Source organism: Pyrgilauda ruficollis, unplaced genomic scaffold, assembly GCF_017590135.1.
Source record: "Pyrgilauda ruficollis isolate IOZ18807 unplaced genomic scaffold, ASM1759013v1 scaffold9, whole genome shotgun sequence".
NCBI lineage: Eukaryota > Metazoa > Chordata > Aves > Passeriformes > Passeridae > Pyrgilauda > Pyrgilauda ruficollis.
Window position 1 is genome coordinate 9,268,612 of NW_024531043.1, and position 18,888 is coordinate 9,287,499.

General features: G+C 55.0%; 1 protein-coding gene across 4 annotated transcripts in view; it reads right to left on the reverse strand.

The window, feature by feature from the left end:
* The window catches only part of MYO18B (myosin XVIIIB), a 58,722-nt gene that overhangs the window by 35,993 nt on the left and 3,841 nt on the right, over positions 1-18,888 (reverse strand). For 3 of the 4 annotated variants that reach the window (XM_041488325.1, XM_041488323.1, XM_041488322.1), the window contains exons 7-21: positions 18,545-18,721; positions 17,323-17,521; positions 16,044-16,186; positions 15,017-15,117; positions 14,540-14,603; positions 13,187-13,331; positions 8,646-8,810; positions 6,315-6,405; positions 5,202-5,394; positions 4,508-4,588; positions 3,542-3,689; positions 3,249-3,408; positions 2,434-2,617; positions 1,175-1,367; positions 530-639 (exon numbers count right to left, since the gene is read on the reverse strand). In XM_041488325.1, the coding sequence (XP_041344259.1) occupies positions 530-639; positions 1,175-1,367; positions 2,434-2,617; positions 3,249-3,408; positions 3,542-3,689; positions 4,508-4,588; positions 5,202-5,394; positions 6,315-6,405; positions 8,646-8,810; positions 13,187-13,331; positions 14,540-14,603; positions 15,017-15,117; positions 16,044-16,186; positions 17,323-17,521; positions 18,545-18,721 (2,154 nt within the window). The remainder of the gene's footprint in view (positions 1-529; positions 640-1,174; positions 1,368-2,433; positions 2,618-3,248; positions 3,409-3,541; positions 3,690-4,507; positions 4,589-5,201; positions 5,395-6,314; positions 6,406-8,645; positions 8,811-13,186; positions 13,332-14,539; positions 14,604-15,016; positions 15,118-16,043; positions 16,187-17,322; positions 17,522-18,544; positions 18,722-18,888) is intronic. The other variant, XM_041488324.1, reaches the window with a different exon arrangement.

Here is an 18,888-nt window from a genome sequence, read left to right on the forward strand (position 1 = left end):
ACGCTGCTGACAAGGCACCCTCTGCCTCCGACAGCATTTCATAGCAATATTGACCTTTCCCAATTGTCAGACTTGTCTTATTAAATCCCGAGGTCTTAACTGCCTTTGCACATGCTGGCTGCAGTTTGCACAACACAGCACGTGTCCAGCTTTAATTCAGCTCCTCTCAGCTCTTGGTGGCTCATCCATAGCCTTATTCCAGGCATGGCTTTGTGCTGGTTTTGCTACAAATTTACTCGGAAACAAATAAAACTGGCAGGTGTCCAGATTCCCTCCTGAGCTCTTTTGGCTTTCAGCATGACAGGGTGAGGTGAGGAGTCACCCCAGGTTGCAGGTGATGCCCAGTGCCCAGAAGATTCCACAGTCCCTGCTCTCTTGGGTCCCTGGGAATGCTGCCTGGCTTGTCCTCAGTCCCAGATTTTTGGGGAGCCAGGGAGAGGGACTGTGCCACAGCAATGCCCACCTCAGTTCTGGCATCATCACAGCCCCACTGGGGGTGCCAGCCCGTGCCCCCCAGCCCAGCACACACCTTGCTCTCATCTGGCACCTCGTAGGCAGAGTTGTGCTTCTTCATCACCTCCGGAGCCAGCAGCTGGAAGCGCCTGCGGAACTGGGTGAGGAGCAGCCGATCCGAATAGCCTGGGGGCACACGGGGCTGTTGGGGGCTGCACCACGCCCAGGGCACTGCCACTGGCACTGGCAGGCTGGGGAGGGACCTGCTGGGACATCCTGAGACAGCAAAGGGCAGCGGGGCTGGAGGGGACATGGGGAGCTGCCACGAGAGAGAAAGCCCTGCAGTGAGGGCAGGGAGAGGGCACCGAGGTGAGTTTGAGGGGGACAGATGGCACCCCAGCACCTCGTGTCACCCAGGACATGCCCCTGGGCCTCCTGCACAGCTCCCTGTCCCCATGGCATGGGCTGTGGCTGGGGTCAGTGCAGGTGCAGCCTGATGCTCCAAGGAGAGCTCCACTGGAGCTGCAGCCAACAGAGCTCAGGCAGGAGAGGGGCTCAGAACCCCTGCAAAAAGCAGGAATAAAAATGGAGGAGAACTTCCAAATGGGGAATTTCTGAAGGAAGGGGGATTCCTCGCCTGCTGGTGAGAAGCAGGTGATGAGCAAAGGCTGGAAGGGCTGAGCCAGGGGCAGGGAGCTGCAGGGGCAGGGTCTGGACGTACCGACACGGTGGAGGCGCAGGGCATCCAGGAGCTGGCTCCCCTCCAGCTGTGTCCTCAGGGCCACCACATCCAGCTGTGGGGCTGAGTCTGGTGGCGCTGGGGGCCGAGGGACCGGCCCTTCCTGGCCCATCCCTGGGAGGAGGCAGTGGACAAAGTGCAGCTGGGACCGCCGGAGAAGGTTGGTGAGGGCATCCTGGAGAGTGGCAGAGGTCAGTGGGGATGGAGGGGACAAAGGGTGACCATGTGCTGGCAGTGGGAAATGCTCCCTGTGCACCTGCAGGGGGTCTGGGCAGGTGGAGCAGTCAGCTCCAAGCTGGGAACAGCATCAGTCAGAGGGTGAACATGAGTGGTGAGCAGGACCCTTCCTCCTGATGTGCCACGTGTTCAGGTGATGGCCAGAAAATGTACCACAGTTTGTAGAATCATGGAATTATTTGCATTGGAAGGATTAAAAATCATTGTGGTTGAGGGATGCTGGGGAGGGGGTTTGCCAGGGACAGGCAGGACCACAAAACAGGCTGGTCAGGGACTCAGCAGAGCCTGAGCCTCATCTCCGGAGAGAGTTTGGGCACTTAATTAGGTGTGAGAGCAGCAGGAGCCTGGCACGTGCCCAGCGCCGAGGGCTGGATACTGTCTGAGCACTTAAGAGGATTAAAGCAGCGAGGTGCTCGTGTAATCTGTGTGAGATCTGTTTGAGATCTGTGTGTAAACTGTGTGTAATCTGTGTGAGATCTGCGTGAGATCTGTGCGTGATCTGTGATCTGAGATCTGTGTGTGTGATCTGTGTGTAATCTGTGTGAGATCTGTGTGTGTGATCTGAGATCTGTGTGAGATCTGTGTGAAATCTGTGCATGATCTGTGTGTGATCTGAGATCTGTGTGAGATCTGTGTGTGTGATCTGTGTGAGATCTGTGTGTAAACTGTGTGATCTGTGTGAGATCTGTGTGTAATCTTGTGTGTGATCTGTGTGTGATCTGTACACGATCTGTGTGTGATCTGTGTGAGATGTGTACACGATCTGTGTGTGATCTGTGCCACCCGTGCCTGATCTCTTTGCCTGGTGGCTCTCCCTGAGTGACAGCACGCAGCACCCCGGTGGCCACATCCCCGATGGGGACGGGCAGGAGCTCACTCACTGCTGGGGGTGCGGGCACCCCTGTAAGGAGCCTTGCCCAAGGCAAGATCCCCGCGTGGTGTCACCGCGCTCTGTGCCACAACCCCCCCGCCCACAGCCACCGTGTCCCAGCGCCGGCACTCACCGCCTGCAGCTTGATCTGGGCGCACACCGACCTCTTCCTCACGGCGGCGAAGGCGCTGGCGAAGGTTTTCCTCAGGCAGGCGTTGCGGTGCAGGGCGGCCTGGGAGCGCCCGTCCAGCCCGGCCAGGGCGCGGCAGCCCGGCGGAGCGCTCGCCCGCGGCTGCACCAGCTGCCGGACCGCGGCTCTGCGGGACACACACCGCCCGCTGCCATCCCGGCCTCTGCCACAGCGATGCGACACCCCACATCCCAACCTGGTGCTGCTCTGAGGAGCGGGAAGGGGTGCCGGGACACCCCCACCCTGTCCATTCGCTCTGGTATGAGCATGGAGCTGTTCTCTGCTGTTAAAGCTTCCCCGGGTTGGAGCCCAAACCAACTGAGCCAGGAGCATGCTAGCAGAAGGTTAAAATCCCCCTGTGTGCACAGACACCTGCAGCACTTTAGTTCCCTTTCAGTTCCAATTTCGTTTGCAAGGCTGCTCAAAGCAGAGGGAAAGCCTGGGCAGCTGCTGGTGAAGCCTCACAGCTCTGACTTGTGTGGCACCTCCACAGGCAGGGACACCTTCCACCAGCCCAACTTGCTCCAAGCCCTGTCCACCATGACCTTGGACACTTCCAGAGTTAGAACAGGGCTTTACCACCCTCACAGCCAAGAAATTCTCCGCAGTATCCCACCTAACACTGCTCTCTGCAGTGGGAAACCATTCCTCCCTGTGCCCCACTCCCTCTGTCTCCAGAGCTGGGGCAGGTCTGCAGCCCAGGGCAGGGGCATCCCCAACCCCCTCCCACGGGCACTGTGGCACCTCCTGGCACTTACACCGTGGAGTTCTGCAGCACCTGGATGGCATTCTGGGCCGAGAGGTTGAACTTGGCCTTGCTGACCCAGCCCGTGAGGTCGTAGCGCACGGGGGCCGTGCCCAGCTGGTGGCAGATCTCAAAGTGCAGCGTCTGCTCACACCTGCGCAGGTGCCCCTCGCCTGTGATGGTCACAGCACCCCAGGACCAGCCCAGAGAAAAACACAGTGAGGGGTTTGCTCATCCACATCTCCCAGAATCCCAAAGCCAAACGGTGATGCCAGAGGCTGGGCAGCCAAGCCGAGCCCAACTCACCGTCCTGGTCGGGTCCCTTGGTGGCGAAGTAGGAGCAGAGGCGCTCGAAGGCAGTGCCATCCCCGGAGCCTGGCACCAGCACCTCCTCGTCCAGGATCCACAGCAGCCCCCGGCGAGCGGCCCCGGGGCTGCCCGGGAGCACCTGAGGCTGCCAAGGGACACTCTGGGCTCCAGCCACAGCCCACTCTGCTCCCCACACCCTGCTCCCACTGCCCAGCTGTGCCCCCAGCTGTTGTGTTGCACTAAATAGTTATTTAGCTGTTGCTTTGCACTGGGTGCATTGGGAATTTGCACAGAGTGGTTTTTGTATTGCACTGAATAGCTTATGTTGTATCACGTGGTTTGTTATCCCTTTTCCCATCACACGGCCTTTCCCTCAGCCACCCCAGTACCCCCTGGTGGTCTCTGCCTGGGTGAAGAGACCCTCCCCTTGCCTCCCCTCACTGTATCCCATTGGCTGTGGGCCTCTTCCTCTGTCCCCATTCCTCAGGATATAAAAATCCCCTGCCACCAGGGAACGCCCTCTTTCTCCCATGGGTTTGTCCACTTGGTGTGTCTCTTGGAATAAAGGAGAACGTTTCCCACGTGGAGAAGAGCACTTCTCAGTTTTTTGCTTTTGTCTATGAATTATCATGTGGGCAAGGGTCCATAGCTAGCCGGAGTGGACCCCAACAGCCATCATGGCAGAAACCACGATAATTCACCCAGCCCCTCCCCTCCTGACCCAGCTCTGGACATCACCCATCACAGCAGTGACTGTCCCAGGGGAGCCCATCACCCCAGGCTGGAATGCAGAGCTTGGTCAGGGTGGGTGTTTATATTTTAAAAAGCCAAAAATCATCCTGGTGGATGCTGTGCCCCCCTCTCCCTACAACACTTCAGGTTGCCCTGATGCTCCACAGGGTCCCACTCTGCCTCTGGAGCCCTCACTGCTTGGAGCAGCAGGGTGCAGAGGGGACAGGGTACCTGGGAGCAGCTCAGGTCGATGATGGACAGCGTGGCCAGGGGAGAGCGCTCTGGAAGATCAAAAGACACCTCAACATTTTCCTGGAAAACATCATTTAAAAGCTTTTTTCAGTCGTGGGATGGCATTTGGAAGTCTTCATCACTAGGGAAGGGCACATCTCTCCTTACTCGATGATGTCTGTGTTAAACCATAGGAATTCAGCTCTTTTCCCAGGGCTAGAGGCATTATGGTAACTCCTTCAAGCCTATAATAAGTTCATCTCTGCCTGCAGGTTTCTCAACAGCTTATTTCTGCAATAATTTATCATTTTCCTTTCTATTCTCTATTATTCATCACCTGAGGAAAAAGTCAGCTGTGCCAAGAGAAGACACAAAGTCTCCTGAGCCGGAGCAAGTGTATAATAGAATTCCAAAATGGTTTGTGTTGGGAAAAATCATCTCATTCCAACCCCCCTGCCACGGCAGCTTCCACAAAGATGCCAAGAGAGCAGCTCTGGCACATCAGAAATAGCCAAGAGGATCCAGAACTGAGGCAGGGGGTGGAGAGAGAGAAGTTTCTGCTCCTTGCAGAGCTCCCCCAGCCCTCCCAGTAACGCCCCTGAGTTATTCTCTCACACCAGAGCGGGACACAGGGACCCCTGGGCACAAAGGCACTCCCGGGTGCTGGGAGCTGCTCTCAAGCCCTGCTCCTCACCTCTCTGTACCTCTCCATCTCCCACAGGAAGGTTTTCTCATAGAAGAGCCCCTGCAGCCTCTCCTGGACGTAGTTGTGGCAGAGCTCCTCGAAGGTGGCCGCTCGCTCGCTCCGCTGCTGCCGCGGGCTCTGGAAGCCAGGGCTGTCCACCACGGCGATGGAGGCCATGGAGAGGTGCTGGGAGGAGAAGGACCTGGGAAGAGCCACACACAGATCACCAGGATTTACCCACAGGCAGCAGAGTGGTGCCAGCCATGCCCTCGCAGTGCCACAGAGCGCAGGACACAGAATCCTGACTGCCAGCACTGTAACCACAGCTCTCTTCACAGAGAGCAGCAGACACAACTTCCCAAAGATTTTTTTCCAGAGAAGCACAGAGAGAAGAAAAAAAACCCCAAATTCTTATCTCTATTCTCTACTCCTATTATTTTTTACACATGTAAAATGTGTTAAGAAAATTGTTTACCTAAAATAATTTAATTAATTAAACACCAGCGAAAGTTGTTTTGTTTCCTTAGCCAGTTGAGTCAAAGCTGTACCTAACTGGAGACAGTCATGAGATTTTCTTTGGTATGTATCTTTAGTATAGTATATATATTGTAAATATGTAGTGTATATATATATATAGTAAATATATAGTATATATATACTATATATAGTGTGTATATATATAGTAAATATATAGTATATATATACTATATATAGTGTGTATATATATAGTATATATATAATATATATATACACTATATACTATATATCATATATATACTATAGTATAGTATATATATAGTGTATATATATACTATGTGTGTACTATATATATAGTGTGTATATATATGCATTGTATTGTATCTCCTTAGTATAATTATAATATAGTATCAATATAATATAATGTAGCTTTAATAAAGCAATTTTTCAGCCTTCTGTATCAATAGAATCAAATGCCCATCATTCCCTGCATCAGCAGCTCCCAACATTCTACAATAACAGCGCCACTCCCACATAAGGATTTTCACACAGCTGCCTGTTTTTCCAGCAGGAATCAGCCATGCTTCGTGCCCCTGGGGAAGGGGCTGCCACCCCCAGCCCCAGCTCCCAGCAGCTCTTTGGTACCTGTTGATGAGCGAGACCACAGCAGCAAAGAGCTCCTCGTAGAGCCCCGAGGCCATTCCCTCCACACACTCCACTCCCGTCATCTTCGGCCCTGGCACAGCGAAGGGAAGAGCAGGAAGCGCGTTTATTTCCCAGTCCAGAGCTGAGGTGGGACCTGGGATTCCCTGGATTGCACTGCAGGAGAACCCACACAGCTCCACAGCATGCCCCCTGGCCTGCCTCCAGCTCCTCTCCTGCCTCACGTGGATTTAAGGAATTCTATTGCCATGTCAAAGGTCTCCTCCTCAGGTTCCTGCTTTTACCAGGATAACTGGCAGGGCCCAGCTGGAATTCTGCTGCTACCATGGGATTACCAAGGTTGGGAAAGACCTCCGAGACCATCAAGTCCAACCTTTAAGGAGTGTGGGAAGACTGACCTGAAATCCAGGCAATATCTCACCCTCCCACCTCACACATGCTGGATCTGCCTCCATGAATCAGAGCCATGCAATAATTTAAGGTTTCTGGTGGCTCAGCAGCACAATCCCTGATCCAGATCTCCTTGCAGGACACAGGTGCTCAGAGCACAACACCAGCTAATTTGTGGAATTTAGGGATTTCCCCCATTTTTCTAGGCAGAGCTCTCACCGTGTTTAAGCCACATCACTTATCTGAATTCACCTGATTTCACCTGTCCCTAAGGAGGGTCAGGCAGGGGCAGCTGCAGAGCTGAGGGCAGCAATGTGACACAGCACAGTTAATGATTTTATTAATTTTAAGACCTACCTGAGCCTCTCAGACTGAGAAGAACAGGACAATTTGCCTCATCATTCCCCCTCCCCCAGAAACAAAGGGGAAAAGTGATATGGGAAACATATATGTATATGAAAATTCAGAATTTTGAAAGGATATAATGTACTCAGGGGGGTGGTGAAAAACAGAAATATATGTGTATATATATATATAAAAATAAATAAAATATAAAATATATATTATATAATATATAATATATGTTATATATTATATATATATATTATAGAGAGAGAGAGAGAGGGGGAGAAATATATAATAATATATAGCTTATTTAACAAATATGCAGATTACAGAACACAGTTTGTAACAGGAATGTAACTTGCTAGGTAGAGACAACCTGTAACAGAACACATAAGAATTTAGTCACTAGGTAAAGGCCATAAAGATAACCCAGTAAAGCAAGACTCAGGTACCGCTGAAACCCAAAAAGCAGAACCTTTCACTGAAGGAGCCAGCAAGAACCAGGCTCCTGGTTTTGACCTGAGAGAAAGCCAAACCTCCACTGCAACTGCTCAGAAGAAAAAGTCAAGCAGCGAACATCGATGATGTTATTTCATTGAGGAAGATGATGTTACTTCATCAAAAACGCCCACCCAGGACCACCAGGAGATGTGGCACCACCAAAGATTGGGCGGGGAATGGGCAGGCAGGGAGATTTGGGCTTGGGGGTTCAATGTGTGTTTAAACCTGAAACCTGTCTCACCAGACACGCATGTCTTTGGTGGAAATACACCCATGTCTTTGGTAATATCCCCATGTCTTTGGTGGAAATATCCCCATGCCTTGGGTGGAAATATCCCCGTGTCTTTGGTGTAATTACCCCCCATGTCTTGGGTGGAAATACCCCCATGTCTTGAGTGGAAATATCCCCATGTCTGGTAGAATTACTCTCCATGCCTTGGATGGAAATATCCCCATGTCTTTGGTGGAAATATCCCCATGCCTTGGGTGGAAATATCCCCGTGTCTTTGGTGTAATTACCCCCATGTCTTTGGTGGAAATATCCCCGTGCCTTGGGTGGAAATATCCCCGTGTCTTTGGTGGAAATATCCCCATGTCTTTGGTGGAAATATCCCCATGTCTTTGGTGGAAATATCCCCGTGCCTTGGGTGGAAATATCCCCGTGTCTTTGGTAGAAATATCCCTGTGTCTTTGGTGGAAATATCCCTGTGTCTTTGGTGTAATTACCCCCATGTCTTTGGTGGAAATATCCCCGTGTCTTTGGTAGAAATATCCCCGTGTCTTTGGTAGAAATATCCCTGTGCCTTTGGTGGAAATATCCCCATGCCTTGGGTGGAAATATCCCCGTGTCTTTGGTGGAAATACCCTCATGCCTTTGGTGGAAATACCCCCATGCCTTGGTGGAAATACCCCCATGCCTTGGTGAGAATATCCCCATGTCTGGTGGAAACATCCCCATGCCTTGGGTGGAAATGCTCCCCACGCATCCCAGCTGGAATAAAACACACCCGCTTTGCAATTTTTCATCGTAAACTCCTAATTCCTCAAACAAATCGAGGGGATGGGGCATGCCGGTACCTGGCGGGCTCTCCTCTGCCTGGGGCCGGCCCCGCGCTGTCACCTGCGCCAGGATGTGCCTCAGGTGGTGCTTGAAGACGGCGGTGCCGAGCTCCTCCACGTCGCAGCCCAGCACCTCGGCAGCGCGGCTGGCGCTCTCGAACCTCAGGAACTGCTTCCTGCCAACTGCGGAGGGGCACGGGGGGCTCAGCCAGGGCCAGCCCTGCCTCAGCATCGCCAAAACGCCCCCTCGTGCGCCCCCAAAATCAACACGGTCCAAAGGCGAGTCGGGGAGCGGGCGAACCACAGGGCATCGGAGTTTCGGCAGAGCAAAGCAGCAGATGTGCTTGTGGGAGCTGATGGGATTAGGAACCAATCCCTCGAAATCCGGGATCACCTTTCAGGGTCCCAGCAGTGTTTGCTGTCCCTAGAGCCGGGAGCAGCAGTTCCTGCCCTCGAGCGGACATCACTCACAGCCGGTGATAATGATTCCAGCTTAATGATTTAAATCAATAGGGAAGGAATCTGCAGGATTAATCCTTTTATAAATCCAGAGCAGAAAGGTGCAGTGGAGGAAACTGAGCAGCACAGCTCAGAAACACAGGGGGATGAGCAAAAATAGGAGCAGTCAAAATCACCCAGAGACCTCAGGGTGGCACTTTTGGGTGCTGGATAAGGAGCTCAGGGGGCCTTAAAACACAGCTGGTCCAGGGGGAGGGTGTGGGACGAAGAGTGAGAGGTGGCCACATCCTGGGGAGCTCCATGGGGGACCCACTCCTGGCTGAGGGGATGCACAAAGCAGGGCTCGAGGGCTGGGGGTGCTTCACAGCACATCCATGAGCCAACCCCCTTCTCCCTTCCCCTTTGATCCTTCCCCAGTATTTTCTGTGCTGACTGAAGGACTCCGACATCAAGGGCTGTGCTGGAGCAGGCAGGGGAATTGCCTCAACACTCCAGGCTTTGATTTATTCTGTTTCCACTTGTTCTTGTCTGAGCTGGCTGGATGGACGCTGATTCCTGTCAGACACAAAAGCTCTGCCTGACAGGGAGCTGGAAGGGCTGGGGGGCTGCACAGATCTGGCTGGCATCCCCCACTGCCCACTCCTGCACCCAAAACTGCCCATTCCAGCACCCCACACTGCTCCAGCACCCCACACTGCCCACTCCTGCACCCAAAACTGCCCATTCCAGCACCCCACACTGCTCCCACACTGCAATTCCAGCATCCCACAGTGCTCCAGCACCCTACACTGCTCATTCCAGCATCCCACACTGCCATTCCAGCACCCCACACTGCCCATTCCAGCACCCCACACTGTTCCAGCACCCCACACTGCCCACTCCTGCACCCAAAACTGCCCATTCCAGCACCCCACACTGCTCCCACACTGCAATTCCAGCATCCCACAGTGCTCCAGCACCCTACACTGCTCATTCCAGCATCCCACACTGCCATTCCAGCACCCCACACTGCCCATTCCAGCATCCCATACTGTTCCAGCACCGCACACTGCCCACTCCTGCACCCAAAACTGCCCATTCCAGCACCCCACACTGCTCCAGCACCCCACACTGCCCATTCCAGCATCCCTGGGACAAACAAGAGGGTCCACTCAGCCTTGGCATCCCCAGGCACCATTTTAGCCTCCATGAATTATAACCAGCAGCTCCACATGGCTCTCCTGAGTGATGTGGCCATGGAAAACTCGCTGACTTTAATACCTGAAGGGAATTACTTTGCCCCAGGTAATATTTAAGAGAAGCAGAAGGAAAACACAGGCTCAGCACTCACGGGAACAGCTCATCCTCTCTTGCCACAGCCCCAGCCCATTTCCAAACTGCTCAATGCCCAATTTCCTGGGTTTCCAGGGTATGATGCCACAGGGGTGGGGCTGTGCAGGGCCCCCTGGGCCATAGCAGCTCAGGCACTCACCCTGGGCTACTGCTGGTGGTCTCACTGACCCCAAAATTCCCCCCTGGCTGTCTGGGTGCTCCTGTCCCTCCTGCTGCCCTGGTCCCCCTGATCTCTGCAGGGTTTGGGGCAGCTCAGTGTCCCCCACCTGAGCAGCAGGTCCCAGCCCTCCTGCCCTGTGGGTTTCCTCCATCCCAAGGCCTTCTGGAGGCTGGATTTGCAGCAGCCCCGCTGTGCCAGGGGGTTTGGAGCGACTCCTGACCCACCTGTGGCAGCACCAGGAGGGCTGGAATGGCAGCCACCTCCATTACAGGTGCGTGCTGGGAAGCCCACAGGGAGCTGGGAGCCACAAAGCTTCATTCTGATATCCTGATATTCTGATATTCTGATATCAGGCAGCAAAAGGACAGCGTGAGAGCGAGCTGAGCGCCGCCCCCGCTGCGCCCCAAACCTCCCTCCTGCTTACAGGGACAGCAAATAAATTAAACCAGGGGATTTTCTGCAGCCCACAAAGGGACTGGAGCACTCAGGTGAATGGTGCCCGGGGTGCCCTGCTGGCCTCCAGCTGCCAGGCTGCTTTCCTAATAAAAGAGCTGCTCTAATACGTTTCAAAGGCAGCGGGAAGGGCTGACGCTGGGATAGAGCAGAAGGAGCTTTTGAAATTCAGCCTTTTCTTCTCAGCATTTTTGTAGCTGCAAATGCATTTTCCACCCCCAGCCAGGGAGAGGTGGTGCTGTTCCTTCCTGGTTTATTCCTGCACAAACTGAACGGGTGAGGAGAGAAGGGGAAAAGGTGTCTTTAACCCACACTGGGGCCAGTTTAACACGTGCCAGGGCCGTGGCTGGGGATGGGGATGGAGGAGGTGCCTGGCTGAGCTCCTGAATGCCCTGGAAAAGCAGTGCCGAGGCTCCCTTCGGCGAGATTTCAAGGAGAGGATTTGGAATATACAACATCAAAGGGCATGAAAGGGGAAGGGAAGAGATGGCTATCGGGAGACAGGTTTAACCACATTAAAAGAGCCGTCGCCCCCACTGAGACTTTTGCTCCACCCGGCTTTGATCCATTTTTTATCCATATTTCCTTTCATTTCTCCCCTTTTGTTGACACACGGTGGGGGAATCAATACCAGAGTGAGCGACACTGAGACATGATCTGCTTGTTAATCCCACACCAGAGAGTGCTCAGAGCTGCAGCCCTGCCCGGATCTGCTACTCCCATTGCTGCTCCTGCTCAGAGAATGGAGCAGCATTTGTTGGGTACAGCACTCCATTCCCTCCCAGACTGATTTACAGGGGGCTGAGGACACGATGTGCAGGAAGTCTGAGCAAAGCAAAGCTCCCTGTGACCATCCCTCCACCTGCCACTGAGCTGGGCACTCCCAAAATGAGACACGTCTCCAAAATCTGCTCTCCTGAAAACTCACAGGGTTCAAAGAATTTCAAATTTTTTTGCCAAGAGCCTTCTGACACTCATCAGCCTGAGAGCACAGGGTCATCTATAAAAGCTGGAAGGGCATTAAGGTAGATGGAGATGAGGAAAGAGAACAACAGAAAGAAGGAGAAAAGAGAACTCACTGTAAGTCATGACAGCGTCTATCCTTTTAAAATAATTAATAAATGATTAATGGCATAAATTACCATAAGATGTGTTATGACATGTTGCAGAGACATTTATAAATGTCTGTGCCTTAGTTTATGGCAGCCTTTATGCAGCCCTCATAAATTGAAGGGTGTAAATCAATGTGGCTGCCTCTAAAATGGGTTAGAGCACGTCCTAAAATAATTTGTGAGGGATAAGGCAATTTCTGCCCGTCCGTATTAACAAAGTCTCTATAAATACAATCTTCATCCAGACTCAGCCTATTATAATTCAGTTACTGTGGTAGACACTCAAGAGATAATGAAATTAGTGCTACCTGAAGCTGTCCCTTCATGGTGTCATTGGGGACAACGTGCCAACAAAGGAGTCACCCACCCCAGTCCTTCCCAAGGAGCTGGCATGAGGTGACACCCTGTCACCATCATATTTTCTGAAAAATCCTCTTTGCCCAGGATTCTTCTCCTGGGAAGCTGAGAAGCCTCAGAGAAAAAGGAAAACAATATCATATCATTTGCTTCTCCCGTGTTTTTCTGCTTTGGAATGTGGTTGGAGATTGTTTACCCAACATGTGAATTGTTTTAACTTAATGACCACTCACAGTCAGGCTGTGTCAGACTCTGGAGAGAGAGTCATGAGATTCATTATCTTTTAGCCTTCTGTCTGTATCCTTTCTCTGTTCTTTAGTATAGTTTTAGTCTAGCATTCTTTTACACAATATAATAACATAAAATAATAAATTAGCCTTATAAGAATACAGAGTCAGATTCATCATTTCCCCCCTTCGTCTGGGGACCCCAAAAACACCACAACACCCAGCAGCCCCTGCCTTCTCCACGTGTGGCAAGGACAGAGCTGCTCCAGAAGCAGGAAGGACACCAGCATCCCACCTCCCACCATGCAGGAAGAGCAAGGAAGGACTTGGAGCCACCACAAACAGAGCAGCCTTGGGATGAGCATCATCCCTGCACACCTCCGAGCGCTGATCCCTGCCAGGACATGCTCCAAGCACAGACACGAGGTGTGAGGGAAGTAGAGGCAGGATAGCCCTCACCTTTGCAGGCTCCAGCAGCTCCCAGGTGGTAAATTCCAGCCAGGATGCGCCACACGGCCGCCTGCTCCTCTGCGCTGATGCCCAGCGTGCCCATGGCAGCCCGGAGCTGGGAGAAGGCCACCGAGGCTCTCTGCTTGTCCTCGGGCTGCAGGGGGACAGAGCCACTGTCACTGCCTCTGCTGGGCACCATGCCCGACAGAAGGGAGAGGGAAACCATCAGGACAGCAAGGGAACCTCAGAAAATTTGGAGCAAGTGGAGAAGCCACCGGCAGGCTCCTCGGGTGCCTGGTGTTAGGAACAAGCTGGGTGCATCACCTTGTCACACGAGGACATGAAATTCCCACTTCATGAGTGTCTCCAGAGCAGCAGCTGGAGGTGGATGTTTTATTTCATGGAACCATCGAGTGGTTTGGGTTGGCAGGGACCTTAAAGCTCATCTCCTTCCAAGCCACGGAAGGGACACCTTCCAGAGCCCAGGCTGCCCATCCAGCCCTGACCCCTCGCTCCTCACCAAACACTCCTGCCCAGAGCTGAGCAGCTCCTGGCCACCAGCAGGACCTCACCTGCCACCTCCCCCCACGGACACCCCTCCTGCAGTCCCTGAGCTGGGGCTGCTCCGTGGGGCCAGCAGCCACCAGCTCCAGCAGGCAGCACCCCGCCTCGGCAGGGACCAGGGAAAACTCTGGGATGGCAAATCCCCAGAGACCAGAGCTGTGAAAGGAAGGTAAAACCCCATCTCTGAACCCAAGTCTGCTGCACCAGCAGGGTGAGGAGCTCGCTGTGCCCTCCCTGGAGCTGCTGCTCCAGCAGTCAGTTCCTTTGGCTGCCAAAGAGGAGCAGGAGCTCCCTAATGAAGATGGAATATTGGATTCATCAGTAGATGATGTAACTGCAAATTGCTGCGATTCATCCCAGCACTTTGGCTCGTGGACAATCTGCTGGGGCTCTGCAGACAGCTCAGACTAACGAGGGGCTGGAGGTGGGAGTCAGCCATGGAGCTTTAACCCCTAAAATTCCCATTCTGCGCTGCCCAAAGGATGCTCTTGCCCCCGGGAGTGGCTGCTGCAGGGGAACATCAGGGGTAGGTGACCCTGGAGCAGCAGGACCTGGTGCCAAGGTGGCTGTGGCATCCCAAGCACACATCCCAGGGAGGGCAGCCCCAGTCCCAGCAGAGGGGAGCTGGGGGGGCTGTTTGGGCAGACCCTTCCTCACATCCCAACATCCCCTCCCTCCCCTCCAGGCTCCCAGGAGCCAGGGACTCCAAGTCATCCTCCAGCTGCTGGTGACAAAGGGGGTGCCCTGCAGCATCCCCCCTCAGGTGGGCACGAGACTCCAGGATTTTCCTCTCCCTACCTTTGTGAAGGGTTTGATCCCAAATGAATTGCTCTCAGCCACCTGGTGCAGGTGCAGCATCGTCCTGGGAGAAGTCACAAAAAAAATGAGAGTCAAGCTCCCTGCTTGCCTGCCCTCAGCACCCCCAGCCACCTCTGAGGGACCTGGATGGGACAGGCCACCACAGCACTGCCCCACGCAGGGACATCAGCTGGAGCAGCAGGAGCCTTCTCCAGGGGACACAGCCTGGTGGGAGCCAGAAGTGAGAGGGAAAGGGATCTCTGTCCCATTTATCACCCCAATTTCAGCTTTAGTGGAAGGGCAAAAAACCATCAGGAAATGCTCTCATTTCATAAAATCTCTCTACACACAGAAAGATCCCTTTAATGCAATTTCTCTCACAATCTCTGATCAGGGGGTCTCAAAACCCCACTGATGGTGGGAATTTGGGTATAAAGGATGGGGAATGCCTGGGCAGCCCGGGGCTGTCACACCCACCTCTCTGCCACATCCAGCCCTGCCAGCAGCAGTGGGAAGATGTTGAAGCTGCTCTCTCCTTCGGGCTGCTGGGCAACGCGGGCCCTCTCCAGCAGCAGTGTCTGGGGAGGGAAAAGGGGACAGGGACATGGGGAGGTGCTCCTGGCAGCTGCCAGGGAGGGGCTGGATTTCTCCATGCAGGGACTCAGCTGGGTTTTGGGGGCTGCTCCTCCCACCTAGGGCTGTGCAAGCAAGAGCTGAATCATGATCCAGGCATGGAGGAGCAACACTTCAGTGCATGAAAGCAGCACCCACGGTCCCTCTGAGCTTCCATGGCCAGTGCCATGGCCCCAGCAAAGATGCTGCAGGAGTGGGATAAGTCATTGCCTGGGCTCCAGACAAGCCCAGCTCATCTCCAGCCTTGCCAAAGGTGTTCAGTGCCAGCACCGGAGCCAGCAGTGAGTCTGCAGGGCTGGGGGTCCCCACCCCAGACTGTCCCACTGACATGCCAGGGTGGTTCTGGTGGTTCTAACGGGGACATTCCTGCACAAGCTCCCCGTGGGTGGCCAGGGCAGAGCAGGGCCAGCAGTGGGAAGCCCTGGTGCTCCCCAGGAGCAGACAAGGCTCCAGCCCCCTCCTCCCTCAGACAAGGCCCAGGGGCACGGGCAGCTCTGATTAAAGAGCCTTTGATAAGAGCCCTGACAGTGATAAAAGCCCTCTGAGGCTCAGCTCCAGGCGGCTGAGGTGCTGCTAATGAAACGGTGAATTATACATTTCCTCATCAACATTTCATCCCAGCACTGCCCCGAGCTCCCTGCCAGGGACAGGGACAGGCTGGGGGACCCTGCCACGCTGCTGACAGAGCTTCTGCTCTTTTGGGGGCATTTGGGCACCTCTGGTTCAGGAGGAGCAGGGAGCAGAGCAGGGAGCAGAGCATCGCTGCTCGTGCCCAGCCTGGCTGGGAAGTGCAGCTCAGGGGGGGCTCATCTCCACCCCAAGGACCCCCATTTTCAGCCACAGCCCTCCCACCTCAGCAGGTGACAGGTACCTGGAGGTGAGCAGCAGTGACCTGGCCAGTGGCACTGAAATCCAGCGACAGGACCATGGAGAAGCGCGTGGAGCTGCTGCTGTGGCTGGTGGTCACTGACCCAAAGGCTCCCAGGACTGTGAACATGGCCTGGATCTTCTCCACTGCAAAAGCACCAGCAGAGCCCCCTGAGCCACCCCGCAGCTCTGGAGGCGGTGTCTCCTCCTGCCTCACCTCTGCCTGCTCCTCTGGGGTCTGTCCCAGCTTGGGGAACTGCCCGGGCATGGGGTCAGCATCCCACACCGGGTGTACACTGACAGGAAGGGGACGTGCCAGCCTGCCCAGCCTGCCCATCCTGTTCCAGGCCGTCCCTCAGCCCTCTGCAAGAGCACGGTGTACCCGAGAGAGCTCCGAAATCCAACCCTGCCCTCTGAAGCCACTGCCTGCTGAGCAGTGTCACCAGAAACCCGAGCAGGTGGGAAAGAGTCACTCGAGTAATTCCCTCCCGCTGCTGTTGATCAAACCAGCAAATCTGTTGAGTCTGGGATGGGGACAGTGGCACTCGAGGCCACACCGCTGCTTAGGAGCCATCCCAGGGGGCACAAATCCAGGTGTTTTTGTGTCTGTGTGTCCCCAACGTGCACAGGCTGCTTAGGAGCCACCCCAGGGGACACAAATCCAGGTTTTTGTGTGGCTGTTTTCCTCCAGCCTCACTGGCTGCTTAGGAGCCATCCCAGGGAGCACAAATCCAGGTGGTTTTGTGTCTGTGTGTCCCCAATGTGCACAGGCTGCTTAGGGGCCATCCCGTGGGGAAGAGTCACTCGAGTAATTCCCTCCCGCTGCTGTTGATCAAACCAGCAAATCTGTTGAGTCTGGGATGGGGACAGTGGCACTCGAGGCCACACCGGCTGCTTAGGAGCCATCCCAGGGAGCACAAATCCAGGTGTTTTTGTGGCTGTGTGTCCCCAATGTGCACAGGCTGCTTAGGAGCCATCCCAGGGAGCACAAATCCAGGTTTTTGTGTGGCTGTTTTCCTCCAGCCTCACTGGCTGCTTAGGAGCCATCCCAGGGAGCACAAATCCAGGTGGTTTTGTGTCTGTGTGTCCCCAGCGTGCACAGGCTGCTTAGGAGCCACCCCAGGGGACACAAATCCAGGTTTTTGTGTGGCTGTGTGCCCCCAGCCTGCACAGGCTCTGTGTGCTGCCTCTGCCCAGCACCGAGCACCCAGTGCCATCCCTGCCCATGCTTGACATGCTGCCCACACCTTTCCCCCTGCCCACACCTTTCCCCCTGCCCATACCTGTCACCCTGCCGTCCAGGCTGCCCGCCGTGCCCACCAGGTACTCCAGGGCTCTCTGGCAGCACCGGGTCCTGCCGGCCCCGCTGTGCCCCAGGGGGATGATGGCCTGGTCGTGCCGCTGCAGCAGCAGGTTCCTGTAGGCTCTGTGTGCCAGCGAGCAGATGTGTGGGGGAAGGTTGTCCCGCTTCCCCCTGGGAATCTGCGGGCAGGGAGAGGGTGAGAGAGCACATCCCAAACAGGCTTCTCACAGAGAAAATCCTGAAGGTGTTCGCACTCAGGGTGGTGGTTTCTCCCCAGGATGCAGAACCTCCAGGGTCTGAGTCCTCAGAGCTCCCCCAGCCTCAAGACCAAGCACTCCCAGAGCATTCCTGGCCATCAGGATCTTCAGAGCATCCCCCTCCCAAAAACATCCCTGGTCCCGAGTGTACCCAGAGCATCCCAAGTCCCCAAATGTCCCCCAGAGTATTCCCAGTCCCAAAAGTCCCCACAGCATCCCCTGTCACAAATGTCCCCAGGGCATCCCAGTCCCAAATGTCCCCAGATCATCCTCAGTCCCGAATGTTCCCAGAGCATCCCCTGTCCCAAATGTCCCCAGAGCAACCGTACGGGTCTGAGTCCTCAGAGCTCCCCCAGCCTCAAGACCAAGCACTCCCAGAGCATTCCTGCATCAGGATCTTCAGAGAATCCCCCTCCCAAAATCTCTGGTCCCGAATGTTCCCAGAGCATCCCAGTCCCAAATGTTCCCAGAGCATCCCCTGTCCCAAATGTCCCCAGGGCATCCCCATTCCCAAATGTCGCCAGAGCAACCGTAATCTTGAATGTCCCCAGAGCATCCCCGGTCCCGAGTGTCCCCAGAGCATCCCCAGTCCCAAATGTCCCCAGATCATCCTCGGTCCCAAATGTTCCCAGAGCAATCCCAGTCCCGAGTGTTCCATAGCAACCATAGTCCTGAATATCCCCAGAGCATCCCCGGTCCCAAATGTCCCCAGAGCATCCCTGGTCCCGAGTGTCCCCAGAGCATCCCCGGTCCCAAATGTCCCCAGAGCATCCCCGGTTCCAAACGTCCCCTGAGCATCCCCGGCCCCGGCTGTCCCCGCACTGTGACAGTCCCACGGTGCCACCTGCCGGCCCCGCCGCGCCCGTCGCCCTCCGCCACTGTCCCCAGGAGGCTTGGTGGCCGCTTCCCACGGGGGATCCCGCTGTCCCAGGTCCCTTCTCTCACCTTCCCGGCGCCGTCGGCGGGCTCGGGGCCGGTGGCGATGGCCACCAGGCTGGGCCCCGCGTAGGTGCAGGGCAGGCGGGCTCGGAAGCGCTGCCGCAGCGTGTTCAGGACGCTGCACTCGTTGAGGCTGATGAGCGTGGCCAGATCCTCGGCCTGGTCCAGGCTGGGGGGGTTGGTCTGGGGAAGGGAGAGAGAGACCCCTCGAGCTCTGCTGTCGTGGCAGGGCTGTGCCAGACCTGCTGTCACCCCGACACCTTGGGCATAGCCAGCCCAGGGTGATGGCTGCAGAAGCCTCATTGTGCCCTGGCACTGTCCCTGCACCCCCAGCCCGGGGAAGGGGCTCA